The sequence below is a fragment of the Macrosteles quadrilineatus genome, unplaced genomic scaffold (genome assembly GCF_028750875.1).
Source record: "Macrosteles quadrilineatus isolate MER2022 unplaced genomic scaffold, UCM_ALF_1.0 Scaffold_8__2_contigs__length_117827958, whole genome shotgun sequence".
In the NCBI taxonomy this organism is placed as follows: Eukaryota; Metazoa; Arthropoda; class Insecta; order Hemiptera; family Cicadellidae; genus Macrosteles; species Macrosteles quadrilineatus.
In genome coordinates this window covers 106,116,733-106,142,284 of record NW_026542601.1, presented here as the reverse complement: position 1 = coordinate 106,142,284, position 25,552 = coordinate 106,116,733, and the positions used below count along the sequence as shown (strand labels likewise).

The following is a 25,552-nucleotide window of genomic DNA, read 5'->3' as shown; positions in this document are numbered from 1 at the left end:
GAGGTTTGCTTTCCGACACGATTAAATGTGCCAAAGCCTCCTGACGTTGAAGATGGCAAACTAATTTATTTGATTCGCACAAGTCAGGACACATGGAATTGGGTATAATTCACTTAAAAAAAAAACAGTCTTTCTAAAGACTCCATTATATAAACATATTTTGACCACAAAGTCTGATCTGTCAAACTGTTTAACAAAATATAAACGATATTTAATTTTACTTAATTTTTTACGTCACGGTCTCCAGTACCCGTAATACACCACTACTTAAGGTTTTTTTTAAGACCAACAAATATTTACTAACATGGGGAAAATATATCTACTTTTTGGAACGTATTTCTGTATAAACATCTTTTAACCACAAACAGCTAACCTGCGACTATCTAACATAAGATATAAATTAAAATTGGTTTTTACAATACCTTGTGTTGTTGAGTCAATCGAGGTGTAGTATTACGATGGCATCAACGATGCAAACGATAGACCCAGGACCGTACAACACTCCGCCGCTATGTCCGAAAGCAAACTGTAGAACTGTGGATACAAATCCACATGGAGGTTGAGTAGGGGCATTTGACCTTGTTCCACTGCCCACTCACTTTCCCTTCGCGGCCTCAGCCTAATTCACGGCGGCCGGTGACACAACGACACAACCTTGCACCACGCCGCCGCGGGCACTAGTACAATACTGTAGGCTACTGTTAAATGTTACCGTCGACAATATGATTTTAACTCAATTTATTGTCTACATGTAAGCTGTGTTTTGGTTTAAAACCTTGGTGTAGCTGTTGGTTGATATTCCCAATACATTTAAGACAATTGCAAACGAACAAGTATTAGCTATTTAAACACACTACTGTACAGACAGCTGTTTCATCCCCTATCCATTACCACCAGCTCCTACCACCTGTATCCTGTTACCATTACACATCACCTATGACGTCACAAAGTGACGTAGCACCGGAAGCAACCATTTCCGCCTGATGGGCTTTAAACTCAATTAATTCACCCCACCTGCCCTGACAGGTGGTGCGATAGGAGTGACCTTAGGCTACTACTAGTAGCCATCAAACTTGAAAGCGAGTACTTGTACCACTCGGCTTCCTTTAAGCAGTGAACTAGCTCGCCATGGTGCTTCTAGGATTTTAAAACACGTTTTTGACCTCTATATAATTCGATGTTATAGTTATTGATAGAAGTAAAAATATACTAAACGTGTACACTTCATAAAATGACGGGAGGGGATTCAATTTTATAACACAGTTGTTTTTCATAAAGATTTTGCAAAGCAATTACATGGAGACTATTTAGGTTCAAGAGCCTTCCTGTGAACCAGTTATGGTTGCTGGTTTGAGTGCCAAACTATAGGTTTAGACCCAGCTTCTATTTATTACAGGGAAAAGTTGTTTTCCAACAGAATGTTAAATTGGTGTCTTTGCAAGACGAGAATTTTCACAGTTTCAGTTAAATAGTCACAATCTACCACAGGTAGCAGAACATAAAATTTACAATATATATTACATTTTAAAATGAAGTAAGACTTCTTGAAAAGCATTTAAGATTTTAAAATATTTTAATCCACATTTCTCTCTGTCTCTACGCTTTCTATCGTCTCTGAGGTTTTGAATAACTTTCTCTGTGTTACTGTAGTTTCTTTCGTATATATAGTCTTCCCCTTTTCTTGAATGACTGGGACTTCGTCTGATGGTGGTGGTTTTTCTGGGTTATGACTCTCATTTACTTCAGAATTTTCTTCTTTCCTTAGGTCCTCTTTCTCCTTTAGTGTTTTTTCTTCAGGGATTTCTTTTGCGGGTTCGCTACTTTTTTGGTCATCCGCGTGCACGACTGCAGTTTCTCTATCGTCAGCTGTCACGATAACTTCAGGTTTATTATCCGGATGTTTTGTTTTATCTTCTTCCTCTTCATATTCTGAATCATCTAAATTGTGATTTTCTTTATCAACCCGACGTCTTTCTTCTTCGGAATCTGTGTCGCTCTCTGATTCTGTAGCTTCTCTACTGTCCTCTAGTCTTTCACTTCTTCCTTCATTAACAACTGTTTTCTCAGAGTTTTCTTCGGACTCTTTTTCGATGTTTTCTTTCGGCACGGAATCTTCTGTTGAATCTCCCCCCTCCTCTCCAGGTTTGTCATCAATTGAGTCATCTCTCTCTAGATTTTCTATTCCTTTTTCTGGTAAATCTGAATCAACTTTATTTATACCCTCAAGTTCATCGTTGTGGTCCTCTTGGTTAGTGCTGTTGCCATTTTGCTTTTCTTCTTCACTGCCAATTGAGTCAGGCATCTCACTTTCTTTATCTGAAGGACATCCTCTTCTCTTCGACTTTCTGTTTGTATAGTCCCACTGCGGTCCTGATGACGAAGGCTTTGAAGGTTTCTCTTCCTTAAGTTCTGCCTCTTCCTTGGTAATAGTCACATCTGCTTCTGCCAACCTATTTTGCACGTCTTTCGGTACGTTCATCAATATACATCTGTAAACATAGATGAGTTACATTTAATACTGTTTATAAATCTAGATTTAGCTCAAATATTTCCTTGCTAATTGGTATGCGTATCTGTTTTTAAGATACCAATGACCTCTAATATATGTCTTGCAATTGTCCTTGATTACTCAAATACCTTTAACGTAAGCACACTAATAACGTAAAGCAGGCATACATCCAACCCATTTCCATGCAATTTAGTAGCTAACAAATGTAAAATTTTTTTTCAATTTGTAATCATAAATTACTTGTTTTCAATTTAGGTATAAGTCAGTTCATCAATTTAGACGTTATTAACTCATTGTCAAGTTATGGTAGCAGAAATCTTACAACTTATTGCCACTTTAAAAATGTTCAAACGTTGAAGCAAGTTATTTAGCTCGTTGTTGGATCAATTAGAACGACCGCCTACAAATTTAGAGTGAAAACACAGTTAAATGATAAATTTAACAATCATAATATAACTATTGTCAAACCTCATATCTTACATCATGTCTTTCCCAGTAACTGGATCCTTCCATCTTTCGCCCACATCGTATGTTTTATCTCCAAATTTGCACTCTAGAAATAAAATTTATTTATTTATTAAAAAAACATGTTTGATTAATAAATTGTATATGTATTACAATGCTAACAACGCAAGGTGTTAGGGTGGGGGTGGGGGGTGTTAAGGTTTAAATCTCAGGAAATAATGACAAATGTGTAAAATCTTTTAGCCTTTAATAGATTAGGAAGCTCTAAGATTTATTCAATAGCACTAGCATTTTATTCAAGCAAAGGTGTTGTGCAACAAGGTTTATTCAATAACACTACACAGGTAATAAAATAGGTAAGGCTTATTTTATATCTTTTTTGTCTAAAAAAAAATCAAAGAAAACCTCCATGAAAACCTATTTATTGTGCGTATGAAAATATGTATGCATTGAAACGACAAATAGCGAATTGGGATCAAATCTATTCTTTGCATTTTATTGTTTCTTCATAAATAATCTGCAATGTTCTTATAACAATCTTCCTCCCAAAGACTGCCTTTTTGTCAAATCTCAAATGAAATCGCCCTGTAATTGAGGAATTTTAGACAGACAGATAAGTCAAGTCAAGTCAAAATTATGTATTCCATAAAATAAAAACAATATTACAATACATTGTAAGTAAAAGGAATGATTCCCCCGAATAGACAGAATAGACAGAATTAACATAAATGACAGGCCACTCCAAATACAAGTTTACATAAGGTGCACAATAACATCAGCTCATCTAGCATTCTGTCTGAGGTAGGCTACGCAAATTTGGTTTTGGAAAGATTTTATAAACCAAGCACTACATTTGAAATTTAAATACTATTTAGTTTTAAGACGATGCATTAATAATCAAACACTGTATGGCGAGTTTTTATTTTAAATTGAAATAAAATATGATTGTCTAGAAGACTATACGCTATATTAGTGAAAATCACTATTCTAAGAATGGCATTGCTAAACGGTGTAAGTTTGTAATATTGTTGTAGTATGAACAATTTCATGTATTAATCATAGAACTTACTTCTCCCCTTCTTCTTCATTGCCTGGCCTTTCTTAAAGTCTTTTCTTGTATCTTCTTCTTCATCCTCTTCTTCTTCCTCCTCGCTATCGCTTCCTTTTGGAATATTGGCCAGACCCGGTATTAGATCTTCTTTAGGCACTTTTTTCAAATCTTTTTTTATGTCGGCAAACATATCGTCAAACTCATTCTCCATTTTGCTTTCTTCTTTATCTTCTTTTTTCTCGCCCTCCCCTTCCCCGAATAGTTCGTCATATTCTTTTTCTAGGTTTAACCAGAGTTTCATTTTAGTTTAGTTTACTAGGTGTTGACTGGCGTTAATATTTTTACATGTATCACTCAATTTCGCAGGGGAAGGATTTATGAACAGTTCAATTCGCAGAATAGCATAGCCTCGAATTAAATCAAGCGTTGGACTAGTCTGAGCCAAGTTTCCATAATTATGACGTGATCGAGATTAAACAGCCATTAGTAGGGTATTATCTGGTTTTATTTTCACACATTTCATGAATCATGAGTATTCACAAAAGTTAGTGTATGTGTTGTGCTAAAAGAAGTAACGAAACAAGAGTTTTAAACGATTAAGCGACTGACATAGCTTTGATAAATAATATTATCAATATGCAGTAGGCATATTTTAATGTTTACACAGTACACAAAGTGTCACAAAAATGAGCCAGTTGAAATTGATATACAACTTCGAATTATTGAATTTATACGTAAACGAAATAGAATGGTAACCCCAGTTTTATCAATGTCGTTGTGTTTACCTTTAATATGTTTTTTATCTGTTTCAGGTTTGTGGTGTGCATGGATCCCTAGTGTCGTCTAAGGTAATATATTAATTACTTTAAACCGTAATTTGCTGCTAATTTTGGAACGTTTAAATGCCCATACAGTACCGAAGTAGAGCAGAAATCATTTTTAGTACTTTTCCTAAAGAACCGACTGGTCTGCAAAGCCAGTACCATCTAGAACCTTTCTAGTTGGTCATAGTTCTGCTGCAAAGCACTATGTAGGGTGCCAATCGCTTATGTCTTGGACTTAGCCCTATGCAGGGTAATATTTTCGATATTTATACATACATTTATTGCATGCTTTCTAGTTCTTCTCTTTTTTAGCTAGTACTCTTTGTATAAAGTATTGAGATGTTTTAAACGTACAATTCATAGCGGTCCTACAATGTATGTGCCATATAACCACTAAGGGAATCTAATTCCTGTGTAATATTTTTTTCATACACAAATAAAAATACTAGGTCCAGCAAATTCCGATGGACCGGATGTATTTAATGTAAATAAAAAAAAAAACTATTTTAGTAAAACAATAAATAATAAGTTGACAAATGAATACGATAAAACCTGGTTACACTCTAGGAAATACTTAAAAAGAAAACGTAGCCGTATACATTGATTAATTTGCAAATTATAATTTAAAAATAGTTGCTCAAGCTATATAATTAGTCTTAGCTTAGCGATAAAAAGAAAACCCCGTTAATAGAATTTACGCATGCCTTTTAGGTCGTCAACTTTATGTTTAGGTCATCAAGTTTACTATTGCTACATTAATTTTAAAATATTCGTGTTCGATTTAATGTACAGAACTAGCTAGTTTAGTATAACAAATAATCTAAATTAACCTGAGGAAATAATTCTAAGTTCAATTGTGAATTGATTCGTTCACTATTGTGTCCTCATAACACGTGTCTTTCGTGTTCTGTAGATCATATTCAAAGTCTCACACTCAACGTCAATTAAACTCCACTAATTCTTCCTTGACCCTCTCCATGTCCAATTGACCATCAGGACCCAGCATGGACCGTGGTATCGTGTCCACCGGAATCGTGCTCAAGTCCAACCCCTGCTTCATCATTCGACGGACGTGAGCCCTGAAGAACCTTAGTGGGACTCTCTTTGCTCGGTCGTTTTGCCTCGCCTTCCTCAATGCTGACTTGTTAGATGCGAACCTAGCTTTAAAGTCTGGTGGTGTTGGTGGCTCTTCTTCTACAACCGCTTGGTCTTTTACGTCCTTCATGGAAAGGTCGGCGTAGGCCAACATCATGTCTATCACCTGGCTCTTAACGTAATTGGACTTTGAGAAGTCGAACGGTACGTTCACGTATTTTTCCCACAACCCGATGGATTTCTGGTGGTATTGCTCGGGACTCCAGGTTTGCCATTCGTTTTCGTACAGCTGGAGGAGTTTTTCGTGGCTCAGCTTGTAGAACAGCTGGAACAGTTAATGTCATCCTTTAGATCTTTCATTTCAGGTAGTAAGAACATATATGTAATGAATCTTCATAATTATAGAAGACATTCTCACTGTTAAGCTCTTGTTTTACAAATTTATCTGAAGATTCTTAAATTTGATTGAAAATTATGATTAGTCTACGAATAAAGGCAGAAACCTGTTGCGCCAATGTACCAAATAGCTGTTTCGGGACCAACATTATGTTCAAAATCCTCCCCCTAACTATTACTGTTAAAAGTTTTTATTTATACTAAACTGGTACTTTGATGGTTAAGATAATATTGGACGAATTTAGAATGAATTGCGTACCTTTTATTCTGATTAAGTTGTTTTTAACCACACCTCAGACTCACTGATCATGGTGTTTCACAGCTTTGTTTGGGTACATCATTTGACCTTGGGGACATCATGAGTAGGTACTCTAACTCAGTACACTAGCATCAAGGCATAAAACGCCTAGTCAACGGCACAGTCTGTATGATGGAACCTGTTTTTTGATCATGGCTACCTGGTCAATGGTTCAAGGCCCGGACTAGTCTCAGGTAGAAGAAAGGTCAGGATACAGATTCCAACGTACAGATTAAAAAACCCAACAGGCTTATAATCCTCACCCTGGCAGGGTAGATTGCGTCTAACGCCGCGTATTGTTTCTGAATGGCTGACAGTCTGCCCGTCCAGTAGTGGAAGGAATGATGATGCTTGGTCAGGTCGACTCCTAGGACGGACTTCGTGAGGTGACTGAGGCCCCTGGGAAGAATCTTATGGTCGTCGGCGAGGAAGCGGACGTCGATCGCACAACCGGTGTTGACCTCGAAGTACGTCCTGAGCTTGTCACAGTCCTCGATAATTCCCACGCCGACCTGAAGAAGGGTACAAATAAATTGCATAATGTTGAAAACGTTATGCGAAGAATTTTAAAGATGAAGGATCAAAACAAGAGAGATCTAATTGCTTGTGTGAATTGGTGGTTCAGTCTGCAGCACGATGGATTCTAAAATTGGTAGGGAAGTGCCTTTGTTCAGAGGCTTTGTCCCGCTCTTAAATTGCACATACAATTAAGGTAAATTCATGTACTGTAATGGATAACTCTTTACTTCCTTTACTACTCTTTACTTAAGTCTAGGTTTGGTTCCCAAGGTGACTTTCATTCTTTGCGGTTCGCTTTTTGTGTTTTTCAAGAGGTTTGTGGCCTCTTTTACGCTTACATTTGCCCATAGGCTTTGGGCCTGTGTATGGAACGTATCCAGCACAGCAAGGGGTTAACCGGTACAGTACAATGGTGAACAATACTCATAAAAAGTAGTGGCTAACACGAGGATTCAAACCCACAACATCGCTGCCATGGACCAGAGCCCGTGGCGCCACCGAGTAAGGCACCGGACTCACTGGAATTAATTATTCATGTAAATATCGATCAAAGCAATTTTAACATCTTTTTGTTGATCTACCTAATTCTCTTATAGTTCGAGAAGAAAGTTAGTGGTACGGATAATATTGGTTTTTGGTACTCCTAAACAACCGTTGTACAATAGAAACATTGGGACAACCTTCTATGATGTAGACAACGGGTCTTAAAATAGATATTGAATAATCTGGAGTAATATATACTTTGCATATCGTTACCTTAGCATAGTATGGATCCTCGAGAAATCCCTTAAGCTCTTGTGGAACCTTTTTCAGCAAATGAAGTCTGAAGATGGCGCAGAAGCCGTCTACAGTCGCGATCTGAAGAACGTCGGGTTTGTGTGGTTGGCCTTTTTTGCTAACCAAATCCCATTCGCAGTCAACCCCGAATACCTTCAAAATATTAAACCATTGGAAAATAGACCAGTTTGCGAAGTTAAAAATTTAAAATTAAACATATCTCAGATGTCAATGCTGATAGAAGAAATTTTGTTCTTCCTGGATAGATTCTTTTTGTCCTGAAAAGGTTTGATTTTTGAGTACTCATTATAAATTCATATTACCTTTCCAGGTAAAATTGGTTGATTTTTGGACTTTGAAAGATTTTCACAAGGCTTTTAGAGTTCTGTGTTTTTCATAAGGTAAAACACATTTATGAATTACAATCCAAATGGCAGTATTTAGATTATGTGTCAGTTTTTTTTAACCCGTTCTTGATAGTGACCTAGCTTAATACTTATACCTAAACAGCAAAGGAAACAAATCGAGAATTCACAAACCTTAAGATCGTCTTGGGTGTGCCGGATCAGTTTTCCCACAGCAATGGATGCATGTGCCTCATCGTTTACCATAAATATATCAGACCGCTCAGGTGGTTGGGTTCGCAATGTGTTTTCCTGGTTGGCCATTGTCAGTTCGCATCAACATCTCATAACACTAAACATTCAATAACAAACAGTTGAAAGAACACTTTCCGACCGAATATGAATACGAAGACGATATCACATCCACGTTAACAAGATATAGGAACTTTCTTATTCAAAAAGGACTTAGAGCATTTTTCCATGTGGCGTTTAGTTCAAAATGTCCTTTCTTAAATGCTTTACTATGAGAAACTGTTAATTGCATACAGAAATCGAGTAGATAAAGTTTGGGATGGCACAAGAATCACTCCACACGGCATCATGGTAACTGTACGTAATTTGAATACAAAACGGTTATGACATATTTACTTTGACCACTCTCATTTTCCTTAAACAACTATGCCACAGCGCAAATTAAAAGAAATCTTGTCCCACTCTATTAACGAACGCTACTCACCTTAGAGTATTCGCAGAAATATCTGCTGGAGACATCAGTCAAAACACACACATTTCAATGGCGTCGCGGAGTTGAGTTGCATTCAAAAGCTTTGAAACATAGTCCGAAACATAATTCATCTTAGGACTCCCATCGCGTCAGAGACAGATCAAGTGAAAAATAGCTCCTTCATCATCTATTGGTAGTCACAAAACTGCTAATCTGTATTGCTACGGATTTTCGTCATTTTACACTTTTCACTTTTGATTATATCGTAGAGTTAGGACTTACTTCTATAACATCAATTATATTCAGGTATATTGTTTGTTTCTCACGATTAAAGTAAACTTTATTTATCGTAAACAATCATGTAACTTGTGACATAACCGATGTGTTACTTATCTTTGATTTAGTGATAATCGTTATCGGCTAATGATAATTCTAGGGGTTACAATAACCATTTAGTCATGTCTGTGTAATAGTGAGGGCTTCTAAGCTAGATTATATTTTGTGTTCAGGTTATTTAACGCAGATAATTTGTAATGTGTTTGCCCTCTTTTTTATCATCTTCACACATTCATCATGGTCATGGTCAAAGAATTCAAGACGTGAACTAGATTAGTAAAAACAATTACACTCCTTTATTGCAACAACAATCCCTTTTATGTTTAGAGCACTTGTATAAAACCCACGATATCGGTGTTATGGTTAGAATATTTGTCTCACTACTAAGTAAATAATTTTAACGCGCCCTAAACTATAAACTTATTATATCGACGGGAATCGTGTCTTTGCATAGTACTCCAATGAAAAATCGGAAACTATGATCTCGAAAACACAGTTTGTCCCTATTTTTTACAAGCAACTCACATCACTCTCGAAATGATACCTTGATGTAGGCATAAGAAATCTGCAGCACCATTTGGAAAGAAAAATGTGGGGATGCTTCCTCTGAAATATAACTGGAGTGAGTTAATTCGCTCATCGGCAAAGGCAAAGCTATTGGCCGTTATATTTTGTTTGTACTTGGTTTAGCAGATTCTTGAATTTGTTTTGATAACAACCGGAGCTGCTGGTTTTTTAAAAAGATCTTTCTCGAATGATCCAATGAATAAATCTCCTTGTTTAATGTATCACGTGGGGGAGCGAGCTGGTCTAGTGGTTAGAGCGCGGGACTCCGGTTCCTGGGGTCCCGGGTTTAAACCCCACCAAATCACCAATGGATTTTATCTAAGTGATATTGCCGCAACCCCTAGGTCTAACCTGAAATAATGTGCAAAACAGTTCCGGCTCGTGCCTAGCGTCCTAGGACAAAAAAAATATATATCACGTAAGGCTATGTCAAAATGTTTGGATGACCCAAGGGTTATGCAGCAGTAATCGGGGAACTGTAATTGCTATCGTTTATTGACCTAATATATCTAGGTCTGTGAGTAATATGGATGACTTTCCAATACGAATTCTGGTCCATTTCAATGGATGCCAAAGAACATAATTCAATGACTCTCAACCTAACCATATACCATTCGTAAAAAATAAGTAGGCTATAATGTACAAGAAAACGGGTTTCTCACCAATTCGCCAATGGCATTACCCTCCTAGGGCCCAGGGGATCACTGTGATTAATGCTGTATGTTGACATTGGTAAGTCAGTGTTTGCCCTGGGTGTCTGGGTCTTAAATTAACATACTATGCAGTGTCACTTATGTGTTCAGCCCATTGTAAGTGTAATATTCAATTGAATATGGCTTTGCTCAAGATCACCTTCTCAAGTTGATCATCGTAATGTGGGTTGGGTGACAAAACGCAGATAAGAGTGTATGTTTACGTCCCTTATCCAGCCATAATTTAATGAACTTTAAAATTGTGAATGTTTTTTATGTAAATTGTGTGTAAATAATTAGTAAAAGTTAAATAAAAATCTATTTACTCTGTTTAAATAATTATACAGTAACAAATTATGAGCATAATATAATATTTGGAATTATTTCCTTTTTATAAAGAGATAAATCAATTCGTCGTTAGATTTAACAAAATTATTAATATTCTTGCATAGCTTGATATTGAAAGCAGCAATTCAATTGTACATCTAGTTGCCTTATTTGTTCAACACTGAATTTCTTAGACAATACTATTGGAAGTTGTACTTTAGATTTTGCTTACTTTTTCACGTATTAAATAACAATTGAAAAATATTGAAATGTATTTGAAGTAGAATTTACCTTTCAAAACTAAGATGGTGAACCGAAAAACTACCTGTTATTAATGATCCTATCACTAAACTTTGAGTCGTTATAGGCATCACAGTATTGAAACGTTCGCCCCACAAAGTTTTTCCACAAGTTAACCGTCTCGTGCATATACCTTTTCTCAGACCACTGTTTCCACTCACTCCCCCACTTTTGATCGAGTCTTCTACGGTTGAGAGTGTCAAATATCCTCACCGCGTTGACTGCGTCCGTCGCTGCGTACTCTTGCATCCTATCACTCAAATGTTCCTGCGTCCAACAAAAATGACGGTTGTACGTGCATTTCTTGATTCCCAAAACGTTTTCACAAAGAAAACTCATTCCTTTCGGTCTGACTTTCAACTCCCTCGCGAGGTACCTGATGTCCAGAACCCCTTGGGTTGATACGTCGTAGCCTCGTTTTAGCTTTTTGGAATCTTCCACAACACCCACTCCGAGTTTCCAGTAGTTTGGGTCGTTCAGGAAATTCTTCAGCGGCCGAGGCATGCTGCGAAGAACGTTCAGTCTGATGAGGACGCAGTAACCGTCCAGTCTCGCTATCTGGAGAAGATCTGGGATTTCTGGAATTCCACTTTGATGAACTTCGTTCCATTCGCAATCTAGTCCGAGGAATCTATTCGCAAGAGGATCACCCGTAGTGAAATTGTCAACGGCTTTTTTTACTTGTTCAGGTGTATTAATGACGTGAATGTCCAACCCCATTCGAATTTTGGTTAAAGAACATCACTTACATATGTGATAACAATAACCAGTGTCATAACATAATGACTTTCCTCTTGAGTACCCAATATTCGACATTGGAGCATAACCACTTAGTTGAGCTGTAACATTGTACAGTCCATATAATGTATCATGTGTCATATCATAATCCATAACTATTACATTACTTCACAGCTGATAAACTACTAGTCAAACAAAAACACATGTTTTAATGGAAGTTTTGAAATAATTAGGAATTGATTTTTCTCGAAAATGAAAAAGAAAGTAATATAACAACGTTGAGTTTCTTAAAACAATTTATATATGTACAGAGTGGTAGCTTTTGATGATGTCTATGATATTTACAATGTTCATGTTAAGAATTTGAGCCTCAATTTAATTCTAATTCCTCGTTATAAAACTTAGCGCTCCTATTAATCCACCTATCATTACTATTGGTCCTGCAATATTGAATGGTATTACTAATATGTTCACAATATATTCAATATTCAACGCTACTGTTAATCGACACCTGATTCACTATTGAGTAATATTGAATATTACTGTTTATTGTTCATCCGTTGCAATATTCAATGCGATTCTTACTTGATTCCTCATTTCCTAATTGTTTTTGATAAAGGTTAAGTGTAAGAAAGGGCCACTTTTGTCTGTACAATTAAACTATTTTTTTTCATTTCTCTATAAAAAAAACATAGTTCTCAACAACACTGATATTCAAATTCTCAACTCATACAACATTATTCACTGCTAGCGTAAATTAAATCGTTATTCCTCTTTGTATTATTCAATTCGATACTTAATTCCCCACCCCCTATAGAAAATAGATCAACAAAACTGATCGAATACTGATATCCAATATTCAATGCTACTGTTGACTCTTTATTCCTCTTTGTAATGCTCAGCATTACTTTTTTCTCTTAATTTCTCTTTGTAATCCGCAGTTCTATTATTGAATTTTCTTCCTAATATTCTATGTTCGGAGTCAAATACTCGTCTTCGCTCTCTAGCGTTCTGCACCTTGTGTCACCTAGTTCGAGCATAGTTTCTACAAGTTTAGCTTTCGCAGCGCGGCTATCTTCATAGTTGAATGGTTGGTTGAAGTATTTTCTCCAATAAGTGAGAGATATCTCTGAGAACAGACCGTACTTGTGGATCTCCCAGTCTCTGTAGCCAGCCATCTCTCTCGCTCTTCTCAGCGTCAGCGAGTTGTAGAGGAGAGCGAAGTTCGACACCTTTACATACAGATTGTAAACTCAATCAATGAAATAACGTCATGGTGCAAGTTTATAGTTTGTCATACGGATTTTGTCATGTGGTTTAATTAACAAGTGTTTTTTTCTTATTCTGAACTGACAGTATAATTCAATAATATGTATTTCACTCAGATATTAGTTTTATAATTACTTCTGATGCATACCTTTACATAAATGTAATCTGTTAAAATAAGCTTGCATATTTTAAAAACAATTTTTTAATTGGTTTCCACAAGAGAGTGAAACATCCAAGATAATAATGTTTAACATGTATGGCATTAGTAAGTAACCTACTTATATACCGGTATTTAATACATAACAAAGTTCAGGAATTTGTAGTTTTACATGGAATTCCGCACGTCATAAACAACCGGTAAACGTTTTCGTTTGCTATCCAATAGACTTTCAATCCAAATTTTAAAATGTTAAAATGCTTGAATTTATTTTGATTCAATACTTCAACTACTTATTAAAGATACTAAAACTTATAAAACTACTCTCCCAAAGATTTTAAAAATCTCCAAAGTAGTCCATCTAGGTACAATCTATAGTCTTCTTAGCTTAGAAGACGCATTTAGAATCGTTCCTAAAACTAGTGTCGTACTTCTTTATTTGATTTTTGGCAATAGTTTGATAAAACAATACATTTTTTTAGAATTCCAAGAATTGCAATTGATTTTAAATCTAAATAAGACAAATTCTCACCTTTGTAGCTCTTCCAAAGATCATTCTACTGGTCATACGCCAAACGCTCTTTTCCGTACTATTGTAGGTTAAATTATGTTTTCCAAGGATCTAAAACATGAAATACTTCATTATAACAGCTAGAGAGTTAAAAACCGTTTAAAGACCAAGGCTTTGTCAATTATCCTGATTTCGATGGTGTAAATCTGAATTGTTATTTTCGTCTATTAAATGTTTTTGTTCATTATGTTTATATGTTTGTTAACTGCATTCATTGAATTCTGGAAGCAGATAGTATGAAGAGAGCAATAAAGACACTTGAATATTTTACTGTTTGTATAATGCACAGTATATAAACATTACAGTAGAAAGATAAGCAAGAATCCTTTCAGGAGTGAAAGGGGTTTGAGCAGCACCATCATTAAGACGATTTCGACTAAACAATCTACGTTCGTAAATTCATAGTTGAGGGATCTATTGGGGTTTTAGTAATGCAGTTCAATCAATGCATGATGTAAAATAAAGTAATAGTATTAAGTATTTTTGAGAAGCGTTCGATATCAGAGTGTGCAGTTTGACACATGCAAAAAATTGTTGAAGACGTATTACTTTTAGGTCACCCAGCAGTGTAGGGAAAAAAGTTGTTAAATATTTGTATTGTTAACAATTAAACGAACTTCTCAGGACTCTACCTCCCCCTCCCCAAGTGCTGAAGTAATTATCACTAACATTTTGTCAAAAGAAAAATAATGGAAAGGGAATTTATTAAAATACCCGCCTATCAGTCATAACGTAAACACGTCCTTTGTGATGACTCGGGGTTCGACGTCTTCCCAGCCATAATTATACATATCAGGGCTTAAAAAGTGTCTAATTTTCGTTATCATACGAGTACACACACGTAGCACACATACAGACACAATACGAAATCACGGTACATGACACCAGGGCCAGGGATAGTCCCCTACTATCCCCGGCCCTGCATGACACAACGACAGCTAGGCCTGGATTTAATACTGAAAATCGGTCAACAGGAACATTTTGTGGCGGTCTATTAGTAGTGTCCTGATGGATTTAAGTATTGTTAGTTTGACAGAAGCTTAAACCCGAACTAGTAAGATCCGAGACGGAAAATATGTTGTGTATAAAAATACAATCGCTCTATTAGCCAATCATGGGAGGAGGGTGAGCTAGTGCAGGGACAAAGCGTGGGACTTTGGTCCTTGGGGTCCCTGGTTCAAAGCCCGCCAATGACCAACGTATTTAAAGTGATAAATGCCGCAACCTCAAAACCTAGCCTGAAGTAATGTGAAAAACAATCCCGGAGTGAGCCTAGCGTTATAGGACAAAATAGTAGTCAATCACAATGGATAAGACAATTTTGTAATATCAACTGTCTTTCACTAGCATCATGCCCCATCTTTAGCCTGGAAGAAATGCTGTTGCCGAACAAATTATCAACGTGTGAGGGCGTTTAGACTCCTTTAAACTGATTAATCTAAAAGATTGTCGTCCACTCACCCAAGGTAGCTTGGTCATGGAGGAAGAGTCGAAGCCCTCCTCATCTACAAGATGTCGGACGTCCACTACGCTCTGTACGTTGACGCCGTAGACTTCTCTAAGAATGTCTGTCTGCTCAGTGATACCAACTCCTACCTGGAAACAAGTAGCTTTGTTTGTATGATGGAATCTGTCTCGATACCCTCTGTCTACCTGGAACTGGCTCATGTCTAAACCATTGGCAAGTCTACAGGTAGACGGGGGATCAGGAGACAGATTCCATCAAACGGACTATAGTTGTGCAGCTGAGTTGTTTTAGCGTTCAACTATAAACTAAATCTATAATCCAAATATTATAGTAATATTTGGATTATATGAATTGAAACTGGACCTAGGTACACTTCATTATTAGGTCTTAAACAAATGACTAAAGAAGAACTTGGTCCATGAAATCTCACTGGATTGTACATTTATCATTCACATTTCTGTTAAAATATGCCTAGTAGCGTCCTCAACTTGATCATTAGTGTAAAACGAAAATCTTGTGGTTTTGGGACCGTAAATTCAATTTATGACAAACTTGTATCCACATGACATAGAGACTTGTTGTTAAATCATGTCTGATGAAAAATAGCGTATTGGGTTAGAACCTAAAACCAACCTAACATAGTCTAACCCTAAATAAGATTTTACACATGTATGGCATTTCTACCGTAAAAACATTTAGTCGTAGTTGTATCGAAAATGGTCTGTTTAGTAATCTTTCAGGAGTTTAAAAAAGTTGTAAAAATAAACTGTCCATTACTACTGTATCCTCATATACAGTTGGCTTCATTGTATGTGATTACAGTAAACCAGTGGATAATTGTTGAAATTTCTCTTTTATATCCCATACACTATGAACTGCTGGTGTCTGCTTTAGTCCTTTATTCTGAAATATTTATGTAACATTTTCTACGTCACCTTTACTATGTCAGGAGCCTCTAGAAACGTCTGCAGAATGGGTGGCAGCTGTTGACGATCTTGATGTCCTATGATGACGCAATGATTGTTGCTGGTGCATATATTTACCACGTCTAACCTTGGATGGCCTAGATCGTGTTTTATCCTGTAAAAATGATCGATTATTCCGTAACGACAACATGGCTTTACAATTTAACTTTGCTGCTAAAATAAATAGCTTTTTAAATAACATTTACTCATCGTATTAATATCACAGTTTTAATATCATCGTGTATTACCATGGTAATACACCATGGTACCACCATGATATCACCATGGACCTTTACTAGTGGCATGGGGGTAGCCGGTTTACTTGGAGAGCTTAAAACCTGAGGTTCCAGGTTCGAACTGCGCCAATTGCCGTATGCATTTAATTATTTTATAATTCCTCGCCCCTCAAATTCCTAGCTTGAAGTGATGTGAAACGGTCTGAAACTATGGCCTAGCATAGCGATACAGTTTTGAAAATTGAAACTTTGTACTAGACAACAGCTTTAAAGCAGATAAAAAACTGCAAAACATAGAAAGGTGAAAAGCACGGAAATTTACGAATTGGAAAACCGAAAAGCATTAGGCTAGCAGAACATCTCGTTCAGCTGCCCGAGTTAGTTATGTTCTGAAATTATAGTTATTGTTCTAAGAGTTAGTAACTTCTTTTCTAATCTTTTCTTAAAATTATCGCTATCTAGTTCGTACCCAGCTTGATCACCAACATCGTTGTGTGGTTAACTAAATTTTTTCTGGTCAAAAAACTTCAATGTCAAAGTCTTATTTTTGTATAGTATGGAAGCAGAGCTTTATTATTTTCTACTTGATTTAAATACGAAATAGTGAGCAAATTACGATGCACGATATATAGGAATAAAAACATTTTACAGTTTTTTACTCACACGTGGTTCCATTCCAACTCCACTCCGAAAACGTTAACATCAAATTTATGTCTATTTCTTACACCTTGGAAGTACTCGGTGATGCAATGTGTGCTTGAGCAGACCTTTGGTTTGATAAGTCTTTCGTTGAACTCCATTTGATCGGCAAAACCTAAAATATGTTAAACACTTAAAATCAAATTTCATTTACACTGTTGCTGTACTGTGTTATGTAAAACCTACAATCTGGTCTAACTTAGTAACATTTTCGTGGTCTTTGGAGTAAACACGCGGTATATAATTTACATAATGCGTTAAGTGAAACTCTGCCACAAAAGATGAATTACTATATAAAAGATTAGTCTGTCCTTTGCTACCTGTGCGGTCGGTCAACTTGGGTCAGAGCAGGCCTGTTTCAAATATTTCGATGTCTACAACCGATCAATTCTACAAGTACCTAAAGCTGACGATGGTGTTTTAACATGTAATTTGACAAAATATGTTGAGCTGAGCTGTGACGGAATTACGTAAGTAATTTGGTCTTATAATATCTCCAGCAGCTCAGGTAAGACTAAGGGGCTACAAACGTGAATTTTAAGCATTATTAAAACTAAGATATATATATCGAGTAATACATACTTAATCTATGCTAGTCTCAGTATTTGCTCTGAAGATTTTGACGCTCAATGAGGCCAAAATTCCCTACACCTTACCTGGTAGAACACTATAGACTTTTCAATATTCGAAAACGTTCAAATTGAATACACACATTGTAACTTTTCTTTTAATTAATACACAAACAGTATAATAGGTAGGTTTTATGACGGTAAGTGGAGAACACTTTTACATGAAACTAAATATATTTTTTTGTTCACTGATTTAGAATTGACAAGTTCATTTGTAAGAGCATTAGGCACTTAAAAGAAAAACATTTACGTTAAGTAAACAAACTCAAGAAAATCCAAGTACAATTTTTCTTTAATGGTCACTATTTTATTTTTATTTCACACCTAAACATTTTTGCTATAGCATAGTAATTTCCACTTGAAGAACAAAATTCATGACAAATAAAACATCATCATCGGGGTGGTGTTATAACTCAACTATGTACGTTCTGTTTCCTGAGGTTTACCGTAAATATTTTTAATCTCGTAATTTCTAAAATTTTTATGAATACTTGCCTTTGAATGAAGTTTGTTCCTAGTGTGTAATTCCATTGGGTTTTTTCTTTCATTGTTCCCAGCTTAGATACAATTATAGCTTTTTTTGCTTGCATCTTTGACCGATGCGTCATTTCCCGTTCTTTTGCCATTAATTGTTTACAAACATTCAACCAAAGTGTTAGTTCATAATTTGTTAACATGTTGTACAATGTTTGCTGTTCATTCATTGCTAGACAATAAACTATGATAGACTGTCTGATTATTTCTCTGCAGTCGTTATCTATGCGCTTGCATTGATTGGGAGTTGTGGTAGAACATTGTTAACAATAACATTTAGGAAGAAACCATGACTGTTACGAAGAACAAGGAAGAGTTAAGTAAAGAGGAAAAGAAGACCGATGATGACGAAGAAGTAGCTATAGCACTAGTGGGTGAGTTATTCTTATTAATGTTTATATTTTGGGCTCACTCTTTTTTTTTGTTGTTTGATTGCAGGCTTAGAGGTACTTTAAATACACATTCATGGGTTTAATTTTTTTACTAATTGGTTTTGCAACGAATTAATATATTTCTTATCACTAAAAAGGAAAACCAACGTATAGGATCTTACAATGAAGATCAACTCATTTTACAATAAAAACATATTTATTCTAATTAATGTGTAATATCATCAGTGTTTTTCTCGAAGCTATTTTAACTTGCCAGATGAAAAATAAATATTCTTAATCATCAATTAAATTACAAAATAGGATAGGAACTTTGACTGTTCATGAATTTTTCTTGTTATGTTAGGGTAGAAATGTTTTTTAATTCCCAAAAGTATATCATTACATATAAACCTAACCACATAACATACTTTACCTAACCTACTTAAGCGACATTTGTTATACTAATGGGATCCTACATAATGAAAAACGTATACCACATTATACCTCTATAAATATGTAGCTCTTACCAAATTAGATTGCACAGTTACGTTTACAGTTACAGTTACTGTAGATTGCACAGTATACGTTTGTAAAATACCTTTTGTTAAATTGTTTCCAGAATTTTTCAGAAAGAAGACGTATGTTAAAATAGGTTTTGAATGACCTGTTTGTGCAATTGACCACCTAAATTTCATTGAACTTTAGTTATATTACATAATCTTAACTTGCAGATCTCCTCTTCGAGACATTTTTGTACATGTGTATTCTGAATTTTTGTAATAGTACAGTATATTCTTTTTTGTCTAGTCGCTAGAATTCAACCTCTGTAGCTTTGCCAATACTTGTTTGGTCAAATATGTATCCTTACATTATATTTTCTTCATAAAATAGTTTTTCCTTTCATTTTGAAAGGTAGAGTAAAAAAAAAACACTTTGTCCAGCTGAATGCCATGTGGGGGACAAGAAGTTTAAGGCCGGAGAAACATGGACAGACCCCAAACATGATTGTAGAATGAGCATCTGCAACCCTGGTGGTGTAATATCCTATCTGGAGTAAGTATATTTTTCTGTATTCAACTTGGCCAAATTACGAAAATCATTTGTTTAGTGTACAAAAAAATAAAACCAGAGATTACAATCGCTAAACCCATAAAAAAACTGAGCAATACTTCTACACGAATCCCTGCATTTATAAATATCAAATAATTTCAATGTTTGAAGTTAAAGCATCCTTTAAAATTCTTACCTGAACAGCTTTTCCACGATGGTGTACCAATGTACGAAACTCTCTATTTCTGTTGCAGTGAACAATATTTTTAATTCAAATTTGTTCTTAAGGTGTCCTCGTTTCGAGTTGGGGGAAGGAGATGAAATAAGGATACCAGGAGAGAACAAATACGCTTATCCTCACTGCTGCGACTACGTGTTCCACACGAAAAAGAAGAAGGAACAGATTGACAAAGAAAAGGAAGATGGTACAAGAGAAGATGAAAAGGATGCTGAAGTAAACAAAGACGGAGAAGTAAGCAAAGATAATGACGTCGAAGAAAAGAATAAAGGTGAAAAAGATAAAGAAGATCAGCTAGGAGAAAAAGGTGAAAAAGGAGACGACAGCACGGAAGAAGAAAGTGAAGAAGAAAAAGAAAATACGGAAGAAAATGGTAAAGAAGAAAAGGGAGATTCTCCTGAATCGTCGAAAGTCTCCTAATTGATGACTACTGATGTACGAGTATTATTAGAATTAACATGTATTGAATTTTGAGTGAAAAATAGAAAAAGTAAGAAGGCACGATGCATTTATTCTAAATTGAAAACTTATATTTTCCAAATTGACCGAAGTTCATCAGTATGACCATGTATGACACTCGTAGTTCACACAGTAAATAAACCAGGACAACTTAAACTTCTTCAGAATTATGACAATCGTCAGAAAATCAGCGCTTAAGCAGTGATTTATAAAATGGTTTAATTCTGGCATAGATTTTTTATGTTTGCAACTCGGTATTATTCTAATACTAGTTACATACTTCATAATAAATCTTGGAAAAACATATTAAGTTTTTGAATGAGCACTAAGAGTTCACCATCCAATTTGGAGGCTAGCGGCCATCTTGGATAATTTTAAAAATTTTTGGTGAAGGGGTTTATGTATCGCCAAATTATTTTATTTTAATGTGGAGAGTAGGTATTAATTTTGAGAATATTATGAAGAATATAGAGTATACAAAAACTTGCATTATTAATTTCTCACACTACTTCTACCTAGCTTATTGAGATTAATCCCTAAATTAAGTGTATTCCCTAATTGGCACCTTATAAAGGGATACAAGATTAGAAATTTTCTTTGTAGCTTTGAACTGTTTTCCAAGGGAAACCATGGAAGCTAATTGACATCTTGGATTTACCCGCCATAGGAGCAATGTTCATTTAATTAATTTCAAACTGCCGCTGAAGAATTATTTACCATCTTAGGCTACTATATTTTCTCAAATACCAAAGGGATTTTACCAAGTGCTCCCGCTATCTCCGCGTTCTGCCACTTCCGAACCCAAATCTGTCCCACCACCTCCGAATTCTTGAGTGACCCTTATAATCCCGTCACTGCCTGCGTTGGTAGCTCTCATTGCAGATTGAATTTTGTTAGTGAGTTAATAATTTTACCAAGATTAATACATTTTTGATCTTATTCCATATATTTTTTATTGAAGCCCCGTGGATGGAAGATTTATGAAAATTTAACCCGTGGGTTAGGTTAGGTTTGATTAGGTTTTGACAGAAAGTCTTAACGCAGGTAGTAACCGAGGATTATAGGGGTCACTCTGAAATTCGGAGGTGGCGGGACACGGAGATGGCGGGACGCGGAGATAGCGGGAGGTAACCGGATTCTACTTTAAATATCTAGGTCACTAAGAGAGTAGAAGTTTTCTTTGTAGTTTTGTCGTTGTTTTTAGAAGGTCTTGGTGCCAAGGACTCTTAATTGGTGTCTAGCACTAGTATTTCTATAGCCCCGATAGTCACTAATGTCTGGGGCCAAGTTTAACACCCACCCCCCTCGTCGTCATCTACTACAACGCTCGAGGTAGAGGAAAATCCTGTGCCCTATGCGATAGGTATTTTCACCCAGTGCAAAGCCTTGCTCGTCACAAGTATATTTCCAGCACAACATACTGTAATATTTCATTTCATTCATTCATTATTTAGTGTTAAGTTTCTTAAAATGTTAACTTTTGTTCATACACCTTTGTTATTAATCACTCCTGAGAAAGGCTGGCCTAGTATTCATTTTCCTAATTTATACAATTTCATTAATATGTTCAATTAATCATTAATAATATTCATTCCATAGCCTATATATACATATTTTTTTACAAAGCCCAAAACTTGTTTATTTATTTTAAGCATCACGACCGTCCCTTAAGTATCACTACCATCCCTTAAGTATCACGACCGTCCCTTAAGTATCACTACCATCCCTTAAGTATCACTACCATCCCTTAAGTATCACGACCGCCTCTTAGGCATCACGACCGTCCCTTAAGTATCACGACCGTCCCTTAAGTATCACTACCATCCCTTAAGTATCACTACCATCCCTTAAGTATCACGACCGCCTCTTAGGCATCACGACCGTCCCTTAAGTATCACTACCATCCCTTAAGTATCACGACCGTCCCTTAAGTATCACTACCGTCCCTTAAGTATCACTACCATCCCTTAAGTATCACGACCGCCTCTTAGGCATCACGACCGTCCCTTAAGTATCACTACCATCCCTTAAGTATCACTACCATCCCTTAAGTATCACGACCGCCTCTTAGGCATCACGACCGTCCCTTAAGTAGCACTACCATCCCTTAAGTATCACTACCATCCCTTAAGTATCACGACCGCCTCTTAGGCATCACGACCGTCCCTTAAGTATCACTACCATCCCTTAAGTATCACGACTGCCTCTTAGGCATCACGACCGTCCCTTAAGCATCACGACCGTCCCTTAAGTATCACTACCGTCCCTTAAGTATCACTACCATCCCTTAAGTATCACTACCGTCCCTTAAGTATCACTACCATCCCTTAAGTATCACAACCGCCTCTTAGGCATCACGACCGTCCCTTAAGCATCACGACCGTCCCTTAAGTATCACTACCGTCCCTTAAGTATCACTACCATCCCTTAAGTATCACGACCGCCTCTTAGGCATCACGACCGTCCCTTAAGCATCACGACCGTCCCTTAAGTATCACGACCGCCTCTTAAGCTTCCTCTGTACCTTACTTCTCTGTGGAGCAAGTATTTTCAGGGTTCATTAATCAATTTACCAACACGTCAGTTGAAAGTTGTAATAAGATGTTAAAATCAAGCAGTAACCTAAATAGAATAGTCTTTTCATCTTGTCTTTGCAGTATTATCCTGGCTTGTCAATCTTGGGCTTGCAGTAGACATATTCACAACAGTCAGGGTACTCTAGGGTCGTGTCGCCGGGCACTGTAGCACAATCTGGTCGTGGCTTCTTCTTGTCATATATAAACCTTGGGCACCTGCAAAATACTTCTTTGTATGTCGCCATTTCATTAGAAAGTATAAAGTATAAAGTAAGGTAAAGTATATTAAACGGTGAGATTTTCAAAAACGGTGAAAGAAGAATATTTGGCACTTACATGCGTTAGGGATGAAAATTGTAAAAACAATTAAATTAACTTGTAGGCAATGGTTATACACTGGTGAAGATGACTAGATACTGGATTTTGTAAAATATTTGTATTTATGAGTTTTTATGTTTACTTTTTATATGTTATAACCTGTAAGCCTACGAGTCGAAGGTGGTAAGTATTTGGTTAGGGTAAACAAAAATGAAATGTCACTATGGTTTCAAATTTAGAAATATAATCTATGTTGGGCGTGGATTTAAGTGTGAATTGTACACCTTTCCTAAAAAGGAAAACAATATTCATTAGGTGAGTCTGTTGGTTTTCCACTTACTGTGGCAATTTCAGTTTGCTGTCGGTTGAAAAAATATAGACAGAGCTATGAGGTATTTGAAAAATTTGATGATAAGTGGAGGAATAGTTGGGTTAACGGACATAACTAGTCTTTAAAGACTATACTGCTATTTCTTTACATTATTTATACTATGGCCCATATAGGGATCTTAATAATTCCAACAACATCCTATAGGAAAATAGAAAATATACGCATATAATATTTATTTGTAAAAACATGTAACTAACTTGTTTTCTTTTACAATCTACAGACAGAAGGTTTATTCTGAACAGTTTCAAAATGTTTGGTGCATAGACGGCTAAGTAACATAAAACCAAACGTCTACACCTTTGTGGGACACTGCAAAAGTCAGTTAAGTAATCAATCTTATTGTTTACTAAAAATAGTAGTAAATACTCACGGCATGACGGAGATTAGACCTCCGGGGTGACATGCTCTCACTTCACACTTTCCTTTGTCCCTCCAAGTCTCCCCCACTTTGTATGTCTTACCCCCTGATTTACACACACCTGTAAATAGTTGTTTACATTAATTTTTGAAAGAAAATATGCACAGTTTTAAATACTTAATACCAACAAAGCCTATTGTAATATTATGGCAATATTGCTAAAAAATAACACTGTATAGAGTTTTTCACCCTTTTTAAGTAAAGCATTCTGTTGGTCTGTACGAAAAGATTATCCAGCAATAAGACCGTACCTTGATATCCTATGATTACTTAAGTTAAGGGATACGAGAATTCGTGCAAAATAACCATTATAGAACAATCACTTAAATTTGTTCCTTATATTGTTGTGCAAGTCTTGTGTTACTTGGTCCTAAAAAGTCCTTAATGTAAGGAAAAATTCGAGTTTATTAATCGATTGCAGAAAACATACCGTTCAACAGAACATTTATGCTGTATCCACATAAAATCTTTAATTCTATGACAAATTGTATTTCACTGAGTCCTACTTTAAACCTTACAAAGCTGAACAAATGTACTGGTAATAACAGTTTTATTTTAAATTTATTAAAATCAAATGTGAAAACACTAGACTCTAAGATGTACATAAATTTCAATTTTAGGTAATGAAGCCTAAAGAATATTCATTGTTTGTAGGATTTGTTCTAAGCTATTCCACTTACTTTTATCATTCTTTGTTATCCTTTCAATTTCCTCCCTTAATTTCTGCTCGTCAAGTTCTCTTTTTTTCGCCATTACAATATGTGTAGCTACTGTACGATGTCAATAATCATATTCATCAGTTGCTCAAACGAAACAGCTGTTATTGCGTTATTCTTATCTTTCTTGATAATTCGGTGGTCAATGATAAAGAAAGTACCGTTAGATAAGAGATGTTACTCAATTATTGGTTATTTAATAATGCATATATTGCGCAAACTTGATGAAATAGAGTTTCCCAATTCTTACAACATACTATTGGTACGGCGTACTAGCAAAACATATATTTCATCGGTAATTTTTTGCACACATCGTTGAATAATAGATTTACTTTGGTATTTAATCATTTCTCGTAGTATTGCTGCAATTGCTATTTGCCAATGTATTAAACATATTTAAAAATTTCTATGTGGTGAGAATTCGATCTTCAATGTATATTTTACATATTTTAAAGCCAAGTGCTTAATTTACTTATAATTCTCCATTCAAACATATCTTAACGATAGTTAATTTTACACAAATGT

At 35.9% G+C, this 25,552-nt stretch overlaps 5 protein-coding genes across 6 annotated transcripts in view; 2 read left to right on the top strand and 3 right to left on the bottom strand.

Annotated features, from left to right (window-relative positions):
- Positions 1-25,552, top strand: part of LOC129001136 (pseudouridylate synthase RPUSD2-like) — a 566,808-nt gene that overhangs the window by 171,148 nt on the left and 370,108 nt on the right. The gene's annotated exons all lie outside the window — the stretch shown is intronic.
- LOC129001137 (DNA ligase 1-like) lies at positions 1,569-4,398 on the bottom strand. Its single transcript, XM_054428339.1, has 3 exons — positions 4,044-4,398; positions 2,990-3,062; positions 1,569-2,489 (listed from the first exon to the last, which is right to left on the bottom strand). Exons 1-3 carry the CDS (start codon positions 4,324-4,326, stop codon positions 1,574-1,576), a joined length of 1,272 nt encoding a protein of 423 aa, XP_054284314.1. The 5' UTR covers positions 4,327-4,398; the 3' UTR covers positions 1,569-1,573.
- On the bottom strand, positions 5,630-8,625 carry LOC129001138 (exonuclease 3'-5' domain-containing protein 2-like). The gene is made up of 4 exons (XM_054428340.1): positions 8,474-8,625; positions 7,914-8,087; positions 6,902-7,150; positions 5,630-6,269 (listed from the first exon to the last, which is right to left on the bottom strand). Exons 1-4 carry the CDS (start codon positions 8,600-8,602, stop codon positions 5,790-5,792), a joined length of 1,032 nt encoding a protein of 343 aa, XP_054284315.1. The 5' UTR covers positions 8,603-8,625; the 3' UTR covers positions 5,630-5,789.
- Positions 18,681-20,713, top strand: LOC129001139 (uncharacterized). Its single transcript, XM_054428341.1, has 3 exons — positions 18,681-18,864; positions 19,803-19,914; positions 20,200-20,713. Exons 1-3 carry the CDS (start codon positions 18,780-18,782, stop codon positions 20,567-20,569), a joined length of 567 nt encoding a protein of 188 aa, XP_054284316.1. The 5' UTR covers positions 18,681-18,779; the 3' UTR covers positions 20,570-20,713.
- LOC129001143 (uncharacterized) lies at positions 23,189-25,149 on the bottom strand. Its single transcript, XM_054428345.1, has 3 exons — positions 24,992-25,149; positions 24,264-24,372; positions 23,189-23,400 (listed from the first exon to the last, which is right to left on the bottom strand). The coding sequence occupies exons 1-3, from the start codon at positions 25,062-25,064 to the stop codon at positions 23,268-23,270; spliced, it is 315 nt and encodes a 104-aa protein (XP_054284320.1). The 5' UTR covers positions 25,065-25,149; the 3' UTR covers positions 23,189-23,267.

Bases quoted from the DNA above. Each gene is read 5' to 3' on its own strand.
- LOC129001137 (XM_054428339.1), bottom strand. From the start codon at position 4,326: ATGAAACTCTGGTTAAACCTAGAAAAAGAATATGACGAACTATTCGGG. The intron at 3,063-4,043 runs GTAAGTTCTATG...TTTTATTTCTAG, and splicing joins AATGAAGAAGAAGGGGAGAA to AGTGCAAATTTGGAGATAAA. The intron at 2,490-2,989 runs GTAAGATATGAG...CTATGTTTACAG, and splicing joins GTTACTGGGAAAGACATGAT to ATGTATATTGATGAACGTAC.
- LOC129001138 (XM_054428340.1), bottom strand. From the start codon at position 8,602: ATGGCCAACCAGGAAAACACATTGCGAACCCAACCACCTGAGCGGTCT. The intron at 8,088-8,473 runs GTTTGTGAATTC...AATATTTTGAAG, and splicing joins ACACCCAAGACGATCTTAAG to GTATTCGGGGTTGACTGCGA. The intron at 7,151-7,913 runs GTAACGATATGC...ACCCTTCTTCAG, and splicing joins AGGATCCATACTATGCTAAG to GTCGGCGTGGGAATTATCGA.
- LOC129001139 (XM_054428341.1), top strand. From the start codon at position 18,780: ATGACTGTTACGAAGAACAAGGAAGAGTTAAGTAAAGAGGAAAAGAAG. The intron at 18,865-19,802 runs GTGAGTTATTCT...CACTTTGTCCAG, and splicing joins AGTAGCTATAGCACTAGTGG to CTGAATGCCATGTGGGGGAC. The intron at 19,915-20,199 runs GTAAGTATATTT...TTTGTTCTTAAG, and splicing joins GGTGTAATATCCTATCTGGA to GTGTCCTCGTTTCGAGTTGG.
- LOC129001143 (XM_054428345.1), bottom strand. From the start codon at position 25,064: ATGGCGAAAAAAAGAGAACTTGACGAGCAGAAATTAAGGGAGGAAATT. The intron at 24,373-24,991 runs GTAAGTGGAATA...AACTATTTACAG, and splicing joins GATAACAAAGAATGATAAAA to GTGTGTGTAAATCAGGGGGT. The intron at 23,401-24,263 runs GTGAGTATTTAC...AGTATTTTGCAG, and splicing joins GGTCTAATCTCCGTCATGCC to GTGCCCAAGGTTTATATATG.